The 22,929-nt window shown below is 43.8% G+C and overlaps 1 protein-coding gene across 1 annotated transcript in view; it reads left to right on the top strand.

Moving 5' to 3' along the window:
- The window catches only part of IQCA1 (IQ motif containing with AAA domain 1), a 170,513-nt gene extending 148,355 nt beyond the window's left edge, over positions 1-22,158 (top strand). The window contains exons 17-19 of the mRNA XM_004262558.3: positions 4,472-4,649; positions 11,900-12,138; positions 19,855-22,158. Coding sequence (XP_004262606.1) covers positions 4,472-4,649; positions 11,900-12,138; positions 19,855-19,983 — 546 coding nt within the window. The 3' untranslated portion in view covers positions 19,984-22,158. The remainder of the gene's footprint in view (positions 1-4,471; positions 4,650-11,899; positions 12,139-19,854) is intronic.
- Positions 22,159-22,929: the final 771 nt, after the last annotated feature.

The following is a 22,929-nucleotide window of genomic DNA, read 5'->3' as shown; positions in this document are numbered from 1 at the left end:
GACAGAAACCACACCATCTTCTCAACAGATGCAGAAAAAGCATTTGACAAAATACAACACCCCTTCATGATTAAAAAAATAGAAAGAAAAGGAAACTTCCTCAGTCTAATAAAAAAATCCACAGCTGACATCATCCTTAATGGTAAAAGACTGGATGTTTTCCCCTTAAGAGCACCTTTTCTATCCAACATTATATTGCAGGTTCTCACCAGGGCAATCAGGGAAGAAAATTAAGTAAGGCATCCATATTGAAAAGGAAGAAATACAACTATATTTGCAGATGACATGATCTTGTATACAGAAAATCCTAAGGAATTCACTAAAGCAGTATTAGAACTAATAAACTAGTTCAGCAAGATCGCAGGATAGGATACAAGATCAATATACAAAAAGCAACATTTCTATACACTGGCAAGGAAAAGATTAAAATTAGAATTAAGAAAACAATTCCAATTGTAATAACATCCAAAAAATCGGAATAAACTTAACAAAAGAAGTGCAAGACTTCTACTCTGAAGACTCTACTCTGAAGACTTCTACTCTGAAGACTACAAAACATTGTTGAAAGAAGTCAACGAAGACCTCGATAAATAGAAAGATACATCATATTCATGGATTGAAAAACTTATTGTTAAGACGACAAGAATCCCCAAATTGATCTACAGATTCAACACAATCCCCATCAAAATTCCAGCGACCTTAGTTGCAGAAATTGACAAGCTGATCCTAAAATCCATATGGAAATTCAAAGGACCCAGAACAGCCAAAACAATCTTGAAAAAGAACGGAGTTGGAGAACTCACACTTCCCAGTTTCCAAACTTACCGTAAAGCTGCAGCAATCAGGACAGTGTGGTACTGGCCTAAGGAGAGACATATGGGCCAATGGAATAGAACTGGTCCAGAAATAAACCCTCACATTTACAAAAAAATTGCCTTTTTGGACAGAAGTGCCAAGACAATTCAATGGAGAAAGAATAGCCTTTTCAACACGTGCTTCTAGGACAACTGGATTGCCACATGCAAAAGAATGGAAGTTGGACCCCTACCTCACACAGTTAGCCAACAATGCACCACAGACCTAAAAGCAAGAGCTAAAACTATGAAAGCCTTAGAAGAAAATAGAGACATAACTTTCTGTGACCTTGGATCAAGCAATGGTGTCTTGGATACAATATCAGGAGCACAAGCAACAGAAGAAGACTTAAACTGAACTCATCAAAACTGAAAACTTCTTGCTGTAAAAGACATCAACAAGAAAGTGAAAAGACGACTCAGAATGGGAGAAAATATTTGCAAGTCATTAATCTGACAAGGGACCTGTATCTAGAAAATATAAATGGCTCTTACAACTCAATATTAAAAAGACAAGTAACCTTGGGCTTCCCTGGTGGCGCAGTGGTTGAGAGTCTGCCTGCCGATGCAGGGGACACGGGTTCGCGCCCTGGTCCGGGAGGATCCCACATGCCGCGGAGCGGCTGGGCCCGTGAGCCATGGCCGCTGAGCCTGCGCGTCCGGAGCCTGTGCTCCGCAACGGGAGAGGCCACAACGGTGAGAGGCCCGCGTACCGCAAAAAAAAAAAAAAAAAAAAAAAAAAAAGACAAGTAACCCAATTTAAAAAATGGGCAAGGGATCTGAATACACGTCTTTCCAAAGAAGGTACATATGGCCATTAAGCACGTGAAAAGATGCTAATAACACCTTTAGCCTCCAGGGAAGTAAAAGTCAAAACCACAATCCAATACCACTTCACACCCACCAGGTTGGCTAAATAAAAGGAAACAATAAGAAAAACAGTAACAAGTGTTGGTAAGGGTCCAGAGAAACTTAAATCTGCTCTCTGCTAGGATTGTAAAACGGTGCAGACGCTTTAGAAAACAGTCTGGCATTTCTTTAAAAGATTAGACAGAGAGTAACCATAAGACCTAGCAATTCAATTCCTCTGTACGTACCCAAGAGATACGAAAACATTAGTCCATACAAATCTTATACACAGATGTTCATAGCAGCGTTATTCACAACAGCCAAAAAGCGTAAGAAAAACAAATGTCCATCAGCTGATGAGTAGATAAGTAAAATGGGGCATAACCGTACAATGGATACCGTTCAGCAATTAAAATGAAGTCCTAAAACACGCCACCACATGGGGGAATCTCGAAAATGTTACCCTGGATGAAAGAAGCCACACACACACATACAGACACATATGGAATGATTCTATTTATGAAATATCCATAAGAGACAAATCTGTGGAGACAGAAAGTAGATTAGTGATTGCCTAGGATTGCAGAAGGAGGTTGGGGGGAAATGGGCAGTGACTGCGAATGGGTGGGGTCTTTTGGGGGCAACGAACATGAAAACGTTCTAACATTAATTGTGGTGATGGTTGCACAACTCTGTGAATATACTAAAAACACTGAATCATACATTTTATTTTTTTAATATTTTAATTTTATTGGTGAATCATACGTCTTAAATAGGTGAATTATATGGTATGTGAATTACATCTCAATAAAGCTGATCTATACCATGATAATGATATAAACATAATAATAGATAACATAATATAACAATAATAGATATTTGAAGCCTCCTTTGCAGCCCTCAATCGCTATAGGCCCCTAAACAGGAAGGGAATTGGGGGTGGGGCAAGCAAGGCCCCCCACACATCCCCTCTGAAAGGCAGGGTCCCCAGAACAGGGGCAGGAGCAAGGCTGTGGAGCCACTAACTCCGTGCTGGCAGCTGGGGACCGGCTCATGAACTCTGGGTCTCGGATATCCCTTGGTCTCCTTGTGCCTCAGGCCAGCATCTCCGGGGTGAGGGTGAGAACGGGTCCCTCTCCTGGGGTGGCTGCGAGGATAAGGTGAGAAGGTTCATGTCAGGCACCGAGCAAGACCCCTGGAACTCAGGAAGCATGCAGTCGATGCTACCAGTACCATGGAAGCAGCCTGGGCGTAAGAAGTAATGAGCGAGGCTGACGGGCCGGGAAGTAACAAGCTGCGCTGTCCTGGGAGGTCAAGGCAAGCCCCCAACCTCTTGCCTCATTGGAGCCAAAAGTTTCTGCAACTTCCCACTGGGCTTTCCTCCGAACGGCCCCTCGGCCCGGTGTCTCGCTCTTTTCTCATCCAGTATTTTCCCTGCACCCCGTCAATCCAGACATGGAACTGGGCCTTTCTGTTGGTCAAACAAAAGGAAGGAGGAAGGGGCACAGCACTGGGTCCCCTGCATGGCCACAGCCCCTTGCCTCCCCCTTCCCTCCCCGGCATCACCCACCCAGCTCACACCCGCCCTGCAGACCACACTCCTAACACCACCCTCCCTCCCTCTGCCCAGCAGGCTGCCGTTCCAGGTCTGACTCCCAATTCCACGGGGCAGCCAAAGGGCCTCCCAGGGAACAGATTCCCCAGCACACGAGTGTCCTTGTCCCAAAGGCCCTGCAGCCATGCACAGCTCTGTCACCCCCGTGCCTCCAGTTTCCTGCCATTCGCGTTTATTCTCGAGCGTGGAATTTATCCCACGCCCACTCCCTTCCCTAGATGTTACCAGCCCCTTCCTGCAGGCAGACGTGCGGGGCTGTCTTCCGGCCAGGTGTGCAGGACACACAGGGCCAAGCAACAGGCGACCTCATCTCTATAGAGTAGCTCACATGTGCTGGGGCGGTTCCAGGAAAGCCCCAGGATAGGTGGGATCTTTAACTCTCTGGCTCAATTGCCCCTGAGCCAAATGGGAGCAAAAAAGGCCCAGATTGTTCTTGGGTGTCTCTGTGGAGGCCCCCCCATCACCCCTAGCCGCTTCCTCTTCTCTTGCTGCACTAGTTGTGGTTGATTAAAAGCCCATGCGTTGCCATGGCAACGTGGCCAAATCTGACATGCCCCCCACCCCGCCCAGAGGCCAGAAGTTATCCTCCCTCAGGTACCTCAAGTATTACTCCTGTCCCTCATTAGTGCTGAGATTATACTGAAATAATACAGGTTCAAACTACACCCAAACTGCTTCAGAGAGAAGTTTCACACTCTTATGTAACCAGCTGTTTTCAGATCTGAGATCCAAGACCTTGGTCCTCGTTGTCACAGCCATCAGCAAAGGAAATCTTGAGTTCACCTTCAAAACAGCTCAGAGGAACACACTGGAAACCAATTCTCAATCCCAGCCAGTTTCCTTCCGCTTGGAAATCCGCCCTGTTTCCCATTCTTAGGGTTAAGATGCTGGTACGTTCGGTCAGGTGCTTCCTTCCTTCCCCCTTTCCAAATCGGAACACCAGATTTAAGGAAAGGAAGAGCCAGCAGTTCAGACCATGCAAACCAGGAACCACGTCCCGAGACCCGACCCAGAACAAACTCTAAGAAAGTGTGTTTGGGCATCACTTTTTAACAAATGTATGCCACAGTGCATCCAACGCTATATTTTCTTTTGTTCTTGATTCTTTTTTTCTGTGTGTGGGCTTATTTTTTCCCCTCTCTCTTCCTCCCAGATGGAACCTAAGCGCCTGAAAAAACAGCTTCCCAAAATCCTGAAGCTCCTGAAACCAGATGACAGGATTCTGATTGTGGGGACAACACAGCGACCTTTTGACGCTGAACTTCAACCTCTTTGCAAAGTTTATCAAAAAATTATTTTGGTTCCCAGACCAGACTATGCTTCCAGATATGGCAAGTACCCCTCACCCCTTCCAGTATGCAGTAACCGAAGCTGGGCCGTCGGTGTGGGCTTGCAGGCATGTGGGCTTGAGCCAGGAGGGTGGCCTTGGTCACCCAGTGACCATCAGAAGGTGATGTAAGTCCCAGTGCCCCAGGACGTCAGCAAACTGCAAGCCATAAACATAAACTCCAGGTCCCAAGAGCAACAGATCTCTGTTCTGTTGTTAATGTAATTCTTTTTACCCAAGACAAAAGGAAACAGGACAGGGATTATTATTTTGAGCCCTGAAGGAGACAAAAGCCCCTGTGGGTGAGAATTTTCCTTTTGACAGGTAGATTAGGCTTGTCCCCGTGGTGGTGATGGCTTTCCCGTGCAAAAGCATTTCTTTTCACCTGGTCGATTTTTTTTTTCCAGGCTCAAAATACCAGTCCAAGGGAATGTTGATTTACTTAAACACTAAATACAACAAGAGCTTACTTTTTTTCCATTTTTTCCCTTGGATAGACAGATTCAAAATCACTTCTTTTGAAACCTATTTTTAAATGGGAACAATACAAAAAAGTGACCCTGGGAGGCAGTGCAGTGAAATTGGGAAGAGCCGTGGCACGTGGATTCTGACGAGCCCTGGTTCTGATCCTGGCTGTCCCGCCGAATAGCTGATGACCTTGAGAAGTAGGCTGACATTCTGAGCCTCCATTTTCTCAGCTCTAAAGTAGGAGAACTGTTCAGTTCCCAGGGCTGTGGTGACCCTTATATGAGATGGCTGGAATGCCCAGCACCATCTCAGCTCCCGGAGAGGACGGGTGGAGGGGGAGAAGGCGGTGATGGGGGCGTGGAGGAGGAATATTTAAATGGCAGGTCAGTAAATGGCCCAGGGAGCCGGCAGTGGTGCCGGTGGTGGTTTCCATTATCGATTGCTGTGTGACAGACCTCCCCAGTGGCTTGAAACCATAAAGTACGCCTCTCATGATTCTGAGGGGCCACTGGGCTCAGTGGGGGAGTTCTCCCCAAGGTGTTTCATGATGGCGCAGTAAATGGCGGCTGGGACTCCAGTCATCTGAAGACTGGACAGGGCTGGACATCCAAGACCATTCCCTCCATGACTGTGCTGTTGCTGGCTGTCAGCTGGGAGATCATCTGGGGCTGGTGACCAGACCTCCTCTACCCGGCCCCTCCCCGTGGCCTTCCACAGCGCAGCAGCTAGGTCCCCAGGGGGAACATCCTAAGGGGAAACGTTTCAAGATGTTCAGGCAGAAGCTGGAAGGATCCTTGTGACCCAGCTGCAGAAGTCACACAGAGTCACTTTCACCACATTCTACTGGTCAAGAGAAAGTCACAGGCCAGCCCAAGTTCAAGGACAGTGGACTACACAGCATGTGAATACCAAAGGTGCAACTCATTGAGGGGTCGTCTTGACCGCCCATGGTAGTGGTGGTGGTGGTAGATTTGGTTTAGAGATGATGATGGTGCTGTTGGAAATGGCGGTGATGGTGACCGCAGCCTGGAAGTGATGGAGATGCTGGTGGTCATGACCACAGCCTGGGGGTGATGGAGATGATGGTGGTTGTGACCGCAGCCTGGTGGTGATGGAGATGCTGGTGGTCATGGTGGCAGTCATGTTAGAGGAGATGGCAGTAGCGATGACATGGTAGCTGTGGTGCATTGCTGAAAATAATAAAAACTATTAGGTCAGACTTGGTTTCTATTCATCCTTCATTAGTCACAATAGCACCACCAAAACAGAGAGGATATATGTCCTTTCTGGTTGATCTTAAGTTCCTGGTCAGTGTGATTTGCTAGAAGAACAACCCTTTACTCCCCATACATTATAAACTCTTAGCTTATTAGCCACTCCGTTTGCAATATGCATTCGTTTCTGTCTTGATAAAGTGTGATCATAATCACAGTGTTATATGCAAAGCATAGGAAGACTTTGGGCGCAGTTATTTCTCCACCCATCTAGGGACTTCTCCATCTTCTGGGGCCTGCAAGCCCTCCACTGGATCCTTTGCAACCAGCCAGCATCAAAGGAAAAGAAAGAAAGATAGTATAAATGATCTCTCAGGAGATTTAGGGACCAGACTGAGGAGGGAACAACAGTTCTTCTAGCCTCATTGGCCAGAATGCCTCACGAGGCCCCACTAGGGTTCAAGGGGGCAGGGATGTGTAGTTTAGCCAAGGAAGGAGTCGACACAGAGATGGGTGAGCACCAGTGCTCTCTGCCCACTACAGAGGATTCCACGCTCCTGGCTTCATCAGAGCTTTCCCACTCCCGTGCCCCTTGGTTAGATTCTCTGTCTCTCTCTGTCTCACTGTCTCTCTGTCTCTCTCTCTCTCTCTCTCTCTCTCTCTCTCTGTATTGTATATATATTTTAAGCTATCTTAATGGAATAAGGTAGAGTATTATTAATTTTCAGGGCCTAGAACATTATTCTTGACTTTGAACAGTTTCGATTGTCTGACAAAACCATAGGCCCTTTCGAAATGAAGCTATTGATGTATAACAAGGACAGGTGTGTTCTTTTGATAAAGTGCCAGGCCTCTCTAGGGACTCAGATCACAAGACAGATTCCAGCTTGAATCCCCTCACGGCAGCATCGTGGGAGAGGAAGGAGGAAGCATCCCTTCACCGGTGGGCGGATGATAAACCTGCAGCAGTGGTCATCTTGGGCCCAGGGCTCTGTCCACTCAACCACATGTGTCTCACATATTTCTTTCTCAGTGGGTGATTTGTTCAGGCTGCCATTCTCACCAACATCATAAATGCTGCCCAGCGTTTCCTCCAGTGACCTTGAAGTTACCATAGCCACAGTGGCTGGGACATCTATCTTAAAGAAAGACTATTCCTGTCTTTGCAATGATCAAAAACGGTCTCTTGGGCTTCCCTGGTGGCGCAGTGGTTGAGAGTCCACCTGCCGATGCAGGGGACGCGGGTTCGTGCCCCGGTCCGGGAAGATCCCACATGCCGCGGAGCGGCTGGGCCCGTGAGCTATGGCCGCTGAGCCTGCGCGTCCGGAGCCTGTGCTCCGCAATGGGAGAGACCACAACAGTGAGAGGCCCGCGTACAAAAAAAAAAAAACGGTCTCTTGCATCCTGTAAAGCCTGGGCTGCAGATCCATAACTTGGGCCCTTGCTTGTCCACCTGTCTGCTGGCAGCTGAGGGCCAAAGGTGCATGGGACACTCTCGATCCAACTTCTCGGATTCTCCAGGCGGTGCGGGGGAGTGACAGGGCTGAGAAGAGAAGGGCAGGTCAGCCAGAGGAAACACGGTCCTTAAGGTTTACCAAATATAGTTCAATAGCTACCTCCTTTCCCCAAATCAAGCGGTTTCCTTCAAAATGTCTCTGCAAAGAAAATCCACCCCCAGGTTGATTAATGCCATGTCTAGTCCCCAGAAATCCCTTTGGGCTTCCTTCTCTCCACGTTCCTCATGCCTCCTCCTGTCTCTCTTCCCCGGGGTCTGCTCCGCTAATAACCCGATTCATCACAGGCCCCCCACCTTAGACCCTGTGTCTGCTTGGAGGGGTCCAGCCCATGTCTTTCTTTTTTTTTTTTTAAACATCTTTATTGGGGTATAACTGCTTTACAATGCTGTGTTAGTTTCTGCTTTATAACAAAGTGAATCAGCTATACATATACATACATTCCCATATCTCCTCCCTGTTGCGTCTCCCTCCCTCCCACCCTCCCTATCCCACCCCTCTAGGTGGACAAAAAGCACCGAGCTGATCTCCCTGTGCTATGCGGCTGCTTCCCACTAGCTATCTATTTTACGTTTGGTAGTGTATATATGTCCATGCCACTCTCTCACTTCGCCCCAGCTTACCCTTCCCCCTCCCTGTGTCCTCAAGTCCATCCTCTACGTCTGCATCTTTATTCCTGTCCAGCCCCTAGGTTCATTAGAACCTTTTTTTTTTTTAGATTCCATATGTATGTGTTAGCATACAGTATTTGTTTTTCTCTTTCTGACTTACTTCACTCTGTATGACAGACTCTAGGTCCATCCACCTCACTACAAATAACTCAATTTCGTTTCTTTTTCTGGAATCCTAGACTGCGGAGGCCAGAAGCTCATCCCAATCACATTATTCACCCTCTTGTGCTTTTGCAAAATCCCAAGTAAAAATGAATTTTAAGAGACTGTGTCATCTCAAGCACTAGCCAGGATAGAATCAATTGGGAATGCCAAAAGCAGAGAAGGGGCCCCGAAGACCAGATTCCTTTCAGCCTAAAGAAGGGGAAGGGGATGGAGATTAGTCTGAAGAACTGAAGAGCCCTCTACATCCGAGAAAGGAAGGTAAAACACGGCAGCAGGTCCAGAGAGCCCCTCAGCTGCCTTGAACCGTTTTGTAGCCCTGGCCTCTGGTCCTCACGGCCACGCCCGTTGCCAGTCCCCAAGCCTGTTGTGCTTTTGTGCCCACCACCACCCCCTCTCCCGCTGGACCAAAGGCTTGGCAGCCTGCTCGTGGCTCCAGTACAGGCTGTGGGGCTCCCACTGCAATGAGCCACCAGGCTAGAGCTCCCTCCACGCCTGAATCCCCTCTTTGCCCCAGAGCAGCTATTTAAGGGCCAAGAACCCATGATCCGGTGGCTTTGTACAACCAATAGAAGCTGTTCTTTTAAAGGCTAGTAAGTCTAGTTCATCAGACATGAGAAGGGAGTCAAGCCTGATTCTCTCTCCGCTTCTCTGGATCTGGAGGTGGCTGGGGGCAAGTGGGCAAGTCCCACCGCAGCTGTGACTGCACCACCATTAAAATATAATGAGCTTGGGGAAGTCATCAATGTTTCAGGTATTTTGACGAAGCTTGACCAAGACTTTACATGAATGTCATACACGTTCATCGTCAGTAGGGTGTTTACATGCCCACACTAGACCAGAGTAATTGTCGTTTTTTGCATCACTATTTTTTTGTTGGAGTATCGTTGATCTACAATATCGTGTTAGTTTCAGGTATACAGCACAGTGATTCAGCTGTACGTATATATGTATATTCTTTTCCAGATTCTTTTCCCTTATATGTTTTTACAAAATACTGAGTAGAGGTCCCTGTGCTATACAGTAAGTCCTTGTCGGCTATCTGCTTTATATATAGTAGAGTGTATCTGTTAATCCCGACGTCTGCATCACTATTACTGAATCTTTACTTGCAGGGATTTTTGTGTTAAAATACAGGGAGGCTGTGACTTTCATAGCTTAACAGGGAGGCACGGGAGAGCTGATCTTTGTCGCTGGGAAGCCCTTGGCCCCCACTGTTTGTCCCGTCCACGCTGCAGGTAGGAATTTCACCCACGGGTGCCCAAGTCTGAAGCTGCTCTGGGTTCCCAGCCTGGGGTATCTACCAGGTCCCCAGGTTTAGGGGTTCTCACCAGTGACTGTCCCATAAAACGTGTTCCCTTCTCAGGACCCAGAGTCACCACTCAGACCTGTTTGCACGGCTTCTAGATGTTATGAACGAGGACAGGAGACAGACGAGATCCCAAGGGATGGTGTCATCTGGTGGTTGTTGTTGCTGTGTGTTTTTACCACGGGCTGTGTCTCCTGATGTCTAACTCTACAGCAGTTGTATTTAGATAAGGGTAATCCTCCCCTGTTCCAATCTGTCTTTTACACAGATGTGCTTAGAAATACTCTGTAGTTTATTTTGTGTTAGCTTTTATAATTGATGTTTGACTGAGCATTAGGAAACTTTGGTACCAAGTGGAATGACTTGATAGTAATAAAATTACAGAAATAACAGTAATAAAGCTACAGGAGAGAAAGTGTCCACCATATGCCAGAAGAGTTTCTTCCAAGTGATTTGTACACGTTCTTGTCCTTATTTCTCATAGCAGCTTGAGAAGTAAATCTTTCTACTCCCACTTTTACTTTAGATGGGTTCAGGTCCAAATAAACCCACCAAGGAAGTAGCAGTGTAGACGCAGGAGGAAGATGTTGCTTTAGGCAAATTTGGGGGCCCCCGTGGCCCTTGCTGGTCTCACTGCAGCTCTCATCCCTTGATGGCTAACCTTCCACCGTTGGAAGACACCACAGGCCCCATGATAACATGCACCCCTTCCCAGCAACTCAGCTCACCTTGGGGCCAAGGATCTCCTGCCAAGGAGGACAGTGGAGGCACATTGTTGGAATAACTCGAGGCCCCAAAAGCCAGACTCTGATGTGGGTCCTAGTTACGTTCCAAGTCATTCTATCCCTTGACAGTCATTGGACCTTTTCATCTCATCAGGTACTTTTGGATCAATGTAGTTGGATGCTGCAGTCACGTCACACACCTGACAGTGCTCAAATCATGCAGTAAATCTTCAGTTGTTTAAACACTGTTTCAAATATTCCTCAAAGAAGGTCAAAATGCTTTAGAGACATCTGGCCAGATCTTCTCAGTACCGCGGCTGGTTCTGATACGGAAGGCCTTACCCTGTCTGCATCCTTCCTCACTGTCTGGATGGATAGAACTAAACACACCACAGCAAGTCTCATTTATTTCCCTGGAGCCTCTCTTGACAGAATAGACATAGTTCTCAAAGTGTAATCTCGTCTCAAATGTTGTATGGAAGACCATCCTATCTCTAAGGTTACGTAAACATCAGGGATAATTTCATAATTCATCTTCACAGCATCCCTGTGTTCTAAGTGAAATCTCCCGGTCACCCCAGGTCCCACTGACCCACACAGCAACAGGACTCCCACCTGGTAGATCTGTTAATCTGTGCTGTTTTTCCATTGTTGGGGGCAGAGAATAAAGGGTCCAGTTGCTCTGCCTAATAGGACGTGTGGGACAGTGTCTTACACCCAACGGGAACCGAGCCCTGCCATGGCTGATAGAAATTGGACTCTGCGTTCCAATTCCACGCATAAAAATCATGTAAGAAATGAACTTTATAGCTCAAAGAAGTCCGACTCCTACTTAGCCAAATGCCATAGACACCCACGTAAATTTCCAATGTTGGAAGATTTTGAACATCTTTGAAGGTACCACCCTAAAACTATACTGACCCTAGTTTAATTTTTCCTTGTCAATTCAAGGGGCTCGTTCGTAGTCTGCAGACCTCAGGGCCATCCACGTGCAGCCCTTATGCTTGAAACTCCCTCGGGGCAGAGCATTTGGTCAGGTGGCTTCCTGCTCATTTGAATTACAAATCGGAGCAGACCTCCTGTGCTCTCCTTTCTTGGTGAGCCACCGCTTTGTCCTGGGAACTGGGTCAATGCTGCTTTCTCTGTGGTGACTCCCGTTCTCTGTCTTTTCCATCATTTTGGATACAACAGTTTTGTGGAAAGAAATCATTCAGCGCCACGGCGGAGTCATCACCGGTGCCCTGAGTGTCAGTTGCTTGGCAAAGATCACCGACGGCTTCACCCAGGGCCACATCGTCCAGGTGGTGAAGGAGGTGCTCACGGAGCGCAGAATCCGGCAGCAAACTCACAAGCCGCTCACCGCCCTCGAGTTCATCCCGCCTCTCACCAGCATGAGTCCCGTCTACCAAGAGGAAGAAGAGAGCTTTAAGGTAAACGCAACGCCTACCTGGCCAGGTCCTAGCAGCAAACACTTGTCACGTCACCTCCTCCCTCCAGTCCCCTGGGATTCATGCATTTGGACTCTACCATACCCAGTAAAATTTAGAAACTCGAAATTTGGGGGCGACAGTATTTTTCTGGCCTTAGCAGTAAAGCATGTCTTCCAAATTTTAGGAAAATTGTGATCCATGACCTTATAAATGAACAGCCAAATTGCAGAACTGAGTAGCAGCTTCAAAACCATTGGATTTGCACACACACACACACACACACACACACACACACACACACACAGACACACACACCCCTCTCTTGGTTCTCACTGGTTTTTACTTCATAATTCACATAATGGAACAAGTTTTGCATGGAAAAAAACCAGTCCCTAAACAGTGTACTTCCAGCCAATGCTGCTTTTGCTCCATATTTGCCCTGGTACACGTCATCCTCTAGTACACTTGCGACAGGAAATCACAAGAAAATTCGCCAACACTTACTTTTCGCATTTTTTTTTTTTTTTTTTTTTTTTTTTGCAGTACACGGGCCTGTCACTGTTGTGGCCTCTCCCGTTGCGGAGCACAGGCTCCGGACGCGCAGGCTCGGCGGCCACGGCTCATGGGCCCAGCCGCTCCGCGGCATGTGGGATCCTCCCGGACCGGGGCACGAACCCGCATCCCCTGCATCGGCAGGTGGTCTCCCAACCACTGCGCCACCAGGGAAGCCCTAGTGTTTGTATTTTTGAACACACTCTGATATGTTCACGGAACTTTTTAGATCTGGAGGAAGCTTTGAGAATTAACTCTTCATATCCCTCGATATGGGAGGAAAAGAACTAGCCAAGAGTGATGTGCCTTTTCCAGGTACAATGAGTTTTAGAGCCTTCGTCCCCAAGGCCCAGGCCAGCAGGCAACCCCTCCAAATCCTTTGAATAAGAATGAGTACAGTTGTGTTCTCTTTCTGAACCTAAAGGTAGTTTTCTTGGCCAACTGGGAAAAAAAGGGAGGAGAACTGTATCCATGCAATTATATCCACCACCATCTTAGCCATGCAGTCACCGGAAAGAGAGTTGTAATTCCCGTTCAAGCCTCTTGTCTCTGAAAGCCTGCTTGGGATTAGGAAAATTCCCTCTATGAAGTGTCACTTTTCCACCAACTCTAGAAACTGTTTCCCCTCTGCTTTGCTGCTGATGCTTCAATGAAGGTTGAAAATAGTCTCAATACTGATCCCCAAAATAATGATCTGCACAAGGGTTGCACAAGTAGTTGATCTTGATCTTGATCTGCACAAGTAGTTTCATTAGGTCCCATTTGTTTATTTTTGTTTTTATTTCTATTTCTCTAGGAGGTGGGTCAGAAAGGATCTTGCTGTGATTTATGTCATAGAGTGTTCTGCCACTGTTTTCCTCTAAGGGTTTTATAGTGTCTGGCCTTACATTTAGGTTTTTCATCCACTTTGAGTTTATTTTTGTGTACGGTGTTAGGGAGTGTTCTAATTTCATTCTTTTACATGTAGCTGTCTGTTTTTCCCAGAACCATTTATTGAAGGGGTGTCTTTTCTCTATTGTATATTCTTGCCTCTTGCCTCCTTTATCAAAAATAAGGGGACCATACGTGCATGGGTTTATGTCTGGGCTTTCTATCCTGTTCCAGTGATCTATATTTCTGTTTTTGTGCCAGTACGATACTGTCTTGACTACTGTAGCTTTGTAGTATAGTCTGAAGTCAGGGAGCCTGATTCCTCCAGCTCCGTTTTTCTTTCTCAAGATTGCTTTGGCTATTCAGGGTCTTTTGTGTTTCCATACAAATTGTGAAATTTTTTGTTCTAGTTCTGTGAAAACTGCCATTGGTATTTTGATAGGGATTGCACTGAATCTCTAGATTGCTTTGGGTAGTATAGTCATTTTCACAATGTTGATTCTTCCAATCCAAGAACATGTTATATCTCTCCATGTGTTTGTATCAGCTTTAAATTCTTTCATCGTGTCTTATAGTTTTCTGCACACAGGTCTTTTGTCTCCTTAGATTTATTTATTCTAGGTAGATTTATTCCTAGGTATTTTATTCTTTATCTTGCAGGGGTAAATGGGAGTGTTTCCTTAATTTCTCTCCAGATTTTTCATCATTAGTGTATAGGAATGCAAGAGATTTCTGTGGATTAATTTTATATCCTGCTACTCTAACAAATTCATTGATTAGCTCTAGTAGTTTTCTGGTAGCATCTTTAGGATTCTCTATGTATAGTATCATGTCATCTGCAAACAGTGACAGCTTTACTTCTTCTTTTCTGATTTGGATTCCTTTTATTTATTTTTCTTCTCTGATTGCTGTGGCTAAAAACTTCCAAAACTATGTTGAATAAGAGAGGTGAGAGTGGACAACCTTGTCTTGTTCCTGATCTTCGAGGAAATGGTTTCAATTTTTCACCATTGAGAATGATGTTGGCTGTGGATTTGTCATATACGGCCTTTATTATGTTGAGGTAGGCTCCCTCTGTGCCTACTTTCTGGAGGGTTTTTATTATAAATGGGTGTTGAATTTTGTCAAAAGCTTTTTCTGCATCTATTGAGATGATCATATGGTTTTTATCCTTCAGTCTCTTAATATAGTTTATCACATTGATTGATTTGCATATATTGAAGAATCCTTGCATTTCTGGGATAAACCCCACTTGATCATGGTGTGTGATCCTTTTAATGTGCTGTTGGATTCTGTTTGCTAGTATTTTGTTGAGGATTTTTGCATCTGTGTTCATCAGTGATATTGGCCTGTAGTTTTCTTTCTTTGTGACATCTTTTTCTGGTTTTGGTGTCAGGGAGATGGTGGCCTCATAGAATGAGTTTGGGAGTGTTCCTCCCTCTGCTATATTTTGGAAGAGTTTGAGAAGGATAGGTGTTAGCTCTTCTCTAAGTGTTTGATAGAATTCACCTGTGAAGCCATCTGGTCCTGGGCTTTTGTTTGTTGGAAGATTTTTAATCACAGTCTCAATTTCAGTGCTTGTGATTGGTCTGTTTATATTTTTCATTTCTTTCTGGTTCAGCCTTGGAAGGTTGTGCTTTTCTAAGAATTTGTCCATTTCTTCCAGGTTGTCCATTTTATTGGCATAGAGTTGCTTGTAGTAATCTCTCATGATCCTTTGTATTTCTGCAGTGTCAGTTGTTGCTTCTCCTTTTTCATTTCTAATTCTACTAATTTGAGTCTTCTCCCTTTTTTTCTTGATGAGTCTGGCTAATGGTTTATCAATTTTGTTTATCTTCTCAAAGAACCAGCTTTTAGCTTTATTGATCTTTGCTATTGTTTCCTTCATTTCTTTTTCATTTATTTCTGATCTGATCTTTATGATTTCTTTCCTTCTGCTAACTGTGTGGGTTTTTTGTTCTTTCTCTAATTACTTTAGGGGTAAGGTTCGGATGTTTATTTGAGATGTTTTCTGTTTCTTGAGGTAGGATTGTATTGCTATAAACTTCCCTCTTAGAACTGCTTTTGCTGCATCCCATAGGTTTTGGGTCGTCGTGTTTTCATTGTCATTTGTTTCTAGGTATTTTTTGATTTCCTCTTTGATTTCTTCAGTGATCTCTTGCTTATTTAGTAGTGTATTGTTTAGCCTCCATGTGTTTGTATTTTTTACAGATTTTTTCCTGTAATTGATGTCTAGCCTCATAGCATTGTGGTCGGAAAAGATACTTGATACGATTTCAATTTTCTTAAATTTACCAAGGCTTGATTTGTGACCCAAGATATGATCTGTCCTGGAGAATGTTCCATGAGCACTTGAGAAGAAAGTGTATCCTGTTGTTTTTGGATGGAATGTCCTATAAATATCAATTAAGTCCATCTTGTTTAATGTATCATTTAAAACTTGTGTTTCCTTATTTATTTTCATTTTGGATGATCTTTCAATTGGTCAAAGTGGGGTGTTAAAGTCCCCTACTATGATTGTGTTACTGTTGATTTCTTCTTTTATGTCCCCTTTTATAAAAGGGGAAATAACTGTCTACCTAAAATTTGTATCCAGCTAAACTAACATCCAAGAGATCGGAAAAAATAAAGATACTTTAAGACACACAAAGATTGAGATAGTGTCCTACTCACTTAGCATTTGCCTTATGTATTGAGGTGCTCCTATGTTGGGTGCATAAATATTTACAATTGTTATATCTTCTTCTTGATAGATCCCTTGACCATTATGTAGTGTCCTTCTTTGTCTCTTGTAATAGTCTTTATTTGAAAGTCTATTTTGTCTGATATGAGAATTGTCACTCCAGCTTTCTTTTGATTTCCATTTGCATGGAGTATCATTTTCCATCCCCTCACTTTCAGTCTGTATGTGTCCCTAGGTCTGAAGTGGGTCTCTTGTAGACAGCATATGTATGGGTCTTGTTTCTGTATCCATTCAGCCAGTCTATGTCTTTTGGTTGGAGCATTTAATCCATTTACATTTAAGGTAGTTATCTATATGTATATTCCTATTACCATTTTCTTAATTGTTTTGGGTTTGTTATTGTAGGTCTTCTTCTCTTGTGTTTCCTGCCAAGAGAAGTTCCTTTAGCATTTGTTGTACAGCTGAATTTGGTGGTGCTGAATTCTCTTAGCTTTTGCTTGTCTGTAAAGGTTTTTATTTCTCCATCGAATCTGAATGAGATTCTTGCTGGGTAGAGTAATCTTGGTTGTAGGATTTTCCCCTTCATCACTTTAAATATGTCCTGCCACTCCCTTCTGGCTTGCAGAGTTTCTGCTGACCCCACATCCATTTCTGCTTCCTGTCATATCTCCAGGACTTGGCACAGTGCCTGGTCCCACCTAGATGTTCAGTTAACTTGTTTAGCAGCAAATGGATTGAGCAGATGGATAGAAGGAATGAAACTGTCACTCTGCTGAGTAATGTGATTCCATGGCTGTAGTTGCTGGTAATCAGGTCTATCATTTTCACCCTGAGAAATTTCACTGAGCTGCGCTTCTGACAACATGTCAGACTAGGGTCTTGCAGATTCTCCAACACATGTACCTGCACAATGGACATGATGGAGAAGATATTGAATGATAATGATGTAATAGTTTTAATAGTGTTAGCTAATACTTATGTGCCAGGCACCCTATTAACTCAGTTAGACCACACCATTTACCCTATTTTGCAGATTGGGAAACTGAGTTATAATGAGGTGTAGTAGGCAGAATATTGGCTCCCCAAAGAGGTCTACATCTACGTCCCTGGAACCTGGGCCTATGTTAGGTTACATGGCAAAGGGGAATTAAGGTTTCAGATGGAATAAGTTTGCTAATCAGCTGACCTTAAGACAGATTACCCTGAATTATCCTTATAAGTCCAGTGTAATCATAAAAGTTAGAAGAGGGCACAAGAAGAGAAACCAGAGAAATGGCAGTGTGAGGAATCATTGAGACTCCAGGTAGCACAACACTGCTAGCTCGAAGCTAGAGATGGGGCCACAAGCCAGGATAGCCGGTGGCCTCTGGAAACTACAAAAGACAAGGGGACAGATTCTCCCCTGGAACTCCAGAAAGGAACACAGCCGGCAGACACCTTGATTTTAGCCCCATGAGACCCATTTTGGACTTCTGATCTACAGAACTATGAGATAATAAGTGTTTTTTTAAGCCATGTGGTAATTTGCTGCAGCAGCCAAAACAAAACAAACAAACAAACAAAAACCACAAGAGGCAAAATGACTTGTTCCAGGTCACACAGCTTAAAAGGAGTAGAGCTAAAATTCAAATCTCACTCCAAAGCCAATTTTATTGACCATATTCCATACTGTGCCTCAGTAAATTAGGAGTCCATCACCTTAAGTACTTGGCCACCTCACCTTACGTTGAAAGGTGAGTCAATGCTCAAAGAAGAATGAGAAAATCCCCAAGTGCCAGAAACAAAGATAAATCTCAAACACAGGGACGAACAGATGCCTGGCTTGTAGCATAGAGAGAAATAAATGATAGAAAACAAAGATTAGGAGTTGTAGCAGATAAAATGACAAATCTGCTGCTTCTGTGACTGGATCTTTGATATCCCAATATCACCAAGGAGCATTAGCTTCTATACACCCTATAAGTCCTGGTTCTAGATGTGGGTTTAGAGAACCACGTGGAAGCAAGTGCAGTACTGCTAGGGAGGTAGGTATAATGAGAGAGAGAGACCAAAACAAATCTGAAAATCAAAATTCCAAAACATTTTAGGAAATCTAGTGTTACATATAATCTTCAAACAAAAATGATTAAAAGACAATAGTTTAAACAAAAACATTTAGATTAATATGATTAAGATGTTCAAGAAAATAAATGAAGGCATAACTTCCATTAGAGATACACACAAAGTTTTGAAACAAAGACAGGCAGAAATGGAATAAAAACAGATAATTATGAAAAAAATCACCAAAAGAAAGCTTTGAAATGAAAAATAAGGTAACTAACATAAAAAGCCAAAAAATAAAAGAGGTGTGAACTCTTTTCACAGCTCCCCCCAGAAGGCAACATAGAAAAATAAAAACATAAAACCTATAAACTGCAAGTAAGAACCTTTGAAGACACTGACACCCAACTAATAGCAGTTCTAGAAGAAGAGAAGAAATGTCAGAGCAACAATTATTTGAAGAAATACTTGCTGAGAATTTTCCTTAATTAAAGACGTGACTTCTTAGGTTAAAAACAAACTCCACATGACCAGCAGAACACATGAAACAAATCTACACCTACATGCATTATTGTGAACCTGAGAACAAGGCAACAAGCCAGTCTCAAGACGCCAGATTACCTGCAAAGAAGCAACTGGGAGATCAGACATCTCCTTGGCGAAAATAGACACCAGAAGAAAGTGAGAGTATATCTGCAAAGTGCTGAGGAAAAATAACTGTCTACCTAAAATTTGTATCCAGCTAAACTAACATCCAAGAGATCAGAAAAAATAAAGGTACTTTAAGACACACAAAGACTGAGATAGTGTCCTACTCACACACTTCAGACTGCAGTTTGGAAATATCAAATAAAATTGAAGATGCTCATGACCTACAACCAGGAATTCTATTTCTGTGTATATGCCCCAGGGAAGTTTTCTCATTGGTGTATGAGGAGATATAAAAGTTGTGAATTTCAACACGGTTCATAATAACAAAATATTGGAAATGACCTATATGTCCGTTAATGGGAGAATTGATAAGTAAGTTGTAGCATAGTCATTTAATGAAATAATATAACCACAGAGCTTGTAAACTGAAATGTTTCTCAGATTTCAAATAAATGTGAAAGTTGAGAAAAATGTCATCACAGGGCCAGCTGCAATCATTAAGTGCTTTGGGGTATTTTGGCTCCAGTATTTCTGCCATGTTTTTAACAGTATCCCTCAGTCCAGCTGCTGGTGGCCTTGTCTGAACCATAGGGAGCCATTCACATTACCAAGAAAACCCACACCTTCAGGATAGAGCAAGCTTCCCAGGAAGTCAGGTGCCTTAGTTGGGAAGGGTCGTTGGTTAGATCTGGCCAGTGATCCTCCTTAACCGTTAACGCCTTGAGATAGAAGTTTCAAATTGTATAGAAATACAGGTTGGTAAACCCACGTAGAAAGAATTTGTATTGAACATACATTAAATGCCCAACGTTTAATGGCTGCTTGACCCTTTCCGTTCAGCGAGCGTTTCTTTATTTTTAAGGGCATACTAGTGAATTCACATCATTTTGATATTTTCCTGAACGTCTGTTCGATTTCAGGACTGGTACGCCAAGACCCCTATGAGTAAAAAGCGAGCCTTGGCATTAACAGGAGATAACAAAGAAAACGAAAAGGACAAAGGAAAAGAGAAGGAGAAGAAAGGGATAAAGGAGAAAAAGAAAAAGTAATGCCTCTCTGAGGAGCCAGGGATGGAGGTGGGCCCGACTCTCCAGGGGCAGATTGACCATTGCCTGTGTGAAGACCCACACTGATGCCCGACGTCCGCCAGCCCTGCCCTCGCTCAGTTAGATCTTCGTAGGCCGACCACCAAGTCAGTTGTGCATAACAAGTGTTTCTAGAGCTTGTAATTATCTCTTAATCTATATTAAAGTTTGTATATAAGCAAAACTCACTCTTCACACACTCCACAATCTATCCCAGTTGGACACTTCATCTCGTCGGTACTAGTTGCTAAATTTAAATTTTGATACTTAGAAAATACCCTAATCTGACAACTAGTAAATTCATTCAGTCATCGGTGCTACTAGCTTTTTATTAATAATCTTGCACATATCTTAATAAATTAATTCTTTGCTCTATTCATGTATTCTGTATAAGGGAATAGAAACTTTTTCTTGGACTGACTCAGTAATTTGGTTGCTGGAGCTAAAAAAGATCTTTTAAATTAACGCTTTCAATCTTCTGACTTTGAAGATAGGGAAACTAAGGCCCAGGGCCACACAGCTAATATTTGGAACATTGGGACTATGTCATTGCCTCTTAGTTCCCGGGTTCCTGCTCTTGGGAAACACTGGAGCAGCGGCAGGCCAATGGCTAGATGAAAACTACCACCCCAAATGGGGTAAAAATAGGAGAAGAGAAACTCTAAATAAAGAAGTAAGAAATTCTAAGAAAGAAAAAGATTAAAGAATAGAAAGGTGAGGGTCAAAAGATAAATTTCAATTTTGTAAGAATCTGAAAGTTTACTTGGCGGCATATTGTAAGTAACCCGCTTCTAAATTGTGGTGAGAACACAAAGGAAGGAGACAAATTGAGCTGCGATAAATTCACTGGAATTTAATTCAAATTAACTACTGCGCAGTTTTTGGTTACACCACAGAAAGTTCTACAATCTCCTAGTCCATAGACCAAGCTAGATCTCCAGGCTTTCCTGGGATTTTCAGCGGGTTAGATCTTTAATGCCCAAAACTACCAGTGGTTCCCAGCTGTCTTCTGGCCACCAGCACATACCCCTCAGCCTGTGTCTGTACAGGACATAAACACAAATTAGGACAGAAAGAGACAGCCCCAGGCTCCCGAGTTCTGCATGTGCTCTGTACAAACTGGAAAGCCATCCCTCAGAGTCTGTCTTCTTGAACAAACTCCACCTTCCCGGTGCCCCGCCGTAGATTTGCCTTCTCATACCAAAGGAACCCCAATTTCTGCAGACTGTCTGCCTGCCCTCCCCTTACCCACCCCAGACTGTGTCTGGCCAAGGCTCAAAGTGGCCTGAGAGGTGGGCGGACTCCCCATCCTAAGCTCAGAGAGCAGTGAAATGTTCGTCTCTCCAAGGTGGCCCACGGAGACCCTTTCTTTCACATGTCATGGAAGCAGACTCTTGGTTTTGACCCAAGATGAGAGCTCCAAGGCTCTAGGGTTTGGTGTTCATTGCAAAATAATAGGATCTGGATTGTAAAGCAATGAAAATCATGATTGTAAAGGAATAAGCGTTATGAAAATGTTAATGGTGGACAACACCTTTTAACTTGGTCTGACTGTGAAAAACAAGCACACTTTTCAGAACTCATACAAACCTGTGTAGGTAGAGCTTACTCAACAATCACTAATTAATTTATAAAAAATGAAACAGACCCACAAACATAGAAAACAAACTTACGGTTACCAAAGGGGGAGGTGGGAGGATGTTAGGAGTTTGGGATTAACAGATACACACTACTGTAGCTGTAGCACAGGGAACTGACTGTATTCAATATCTTGTAATAACCCATCATGGGAAAGAATCTGAAAAAGAATATATATATATATCTGAATCACTTCACTGTTCACCTGAAACTAACACAACATTGTAAATCAAGTATACTTCAATAGAAAATTTAAAAATTTAAATGGCCACATGTGGCTAGAGTGCCTAGCATATTGAACAGTGCAACTTTGGAGTAATTTTGAGTCTTAAAAATTGGCAAAAATCGTCTACATATCGTCCCTACGGGCTCACTCTCTCATAGCACATTCACACTGAGACGTGATCTCCACTGGCCGCTCTGTTTTCTCCCAAACTGTGACTCCCTGCCCTTTCCAGTGCTAGGTTTTCACTCTGTTTCACGTGGCTCCCATCAGCCAGCCCCACCTGGTTACCAAGAACCACTATGTCCTCCCACCCCAGCCGGCTTTGCCCAGCTCACAGGTGCCCTCAACTCTGCACAGAGTGGGCCCCCTTGTAGGTCACTGCAAACTGCACAAGAGCCTGACACGCTATAGCCCAGCACTTGACAGTATTTGTACCATGGCGTCCTGCTCTGTGTGTGTGCCAGGGGATGGGTAGATTCCTGCACGTATACTCACGTATTCCTGCACGTATATTGCACTTTTTTTATACAAGTGGTAACATAGCATATATATTGTTCCACCCCCTTGCTCTTTTCACTTAATTATATACCTTGGGTATTGGTTCATATCAGCACACACAGATTGGCCTCATTTTATATTAGCTACGTAATACCCACTTGGTGGATATAGCATAATTCATCTGACCAGTCCACTCTTGGTCAGACATTTAGATTGTGTCCACCCTTTGCTATTCCATCAGTGCTACAATGAATACCTTTTTGCATTCTTCTGTGTGGACATGTACAGGAGAAAGATCTGTAGGATAAATTCCTAAAAAAGAAGTTATGGCAACGGAATGCTATGCAGTCATTGAAAAGGATGAAATAATGCCATTTACAGCAACATGGACTACTAACTACAGATTATCATACTAAGTGAAGTAAGTCAGAAAGACAAATATCACATGTTATCACTTACATGTGGAATCTAAAATATGACACAAATGAACTTATCTATGAAACAGAAACAGACTCACAGACATAGAGAACAGACTTGTGGTTGCCAAG

This window comes from Orcinus orca, chromosome 7 (assembly GCF_937001465.1).
Source record: "Orcinus orca chromosome 7, mOrcOrc1.1, whole genome shotgun sequence".
In the NCBI taxonomy this organism is placed as follows: Eukaryota; Metazoa; Chordata; class Mammalia; order Artiodactyla; family Delphinidae; genus Orcinus; species Orcinus orca.
Note: the sequence above shows the minus strand (reverse complement) of the source record. Positions and strands in the feature narration are given on the sequence as shown.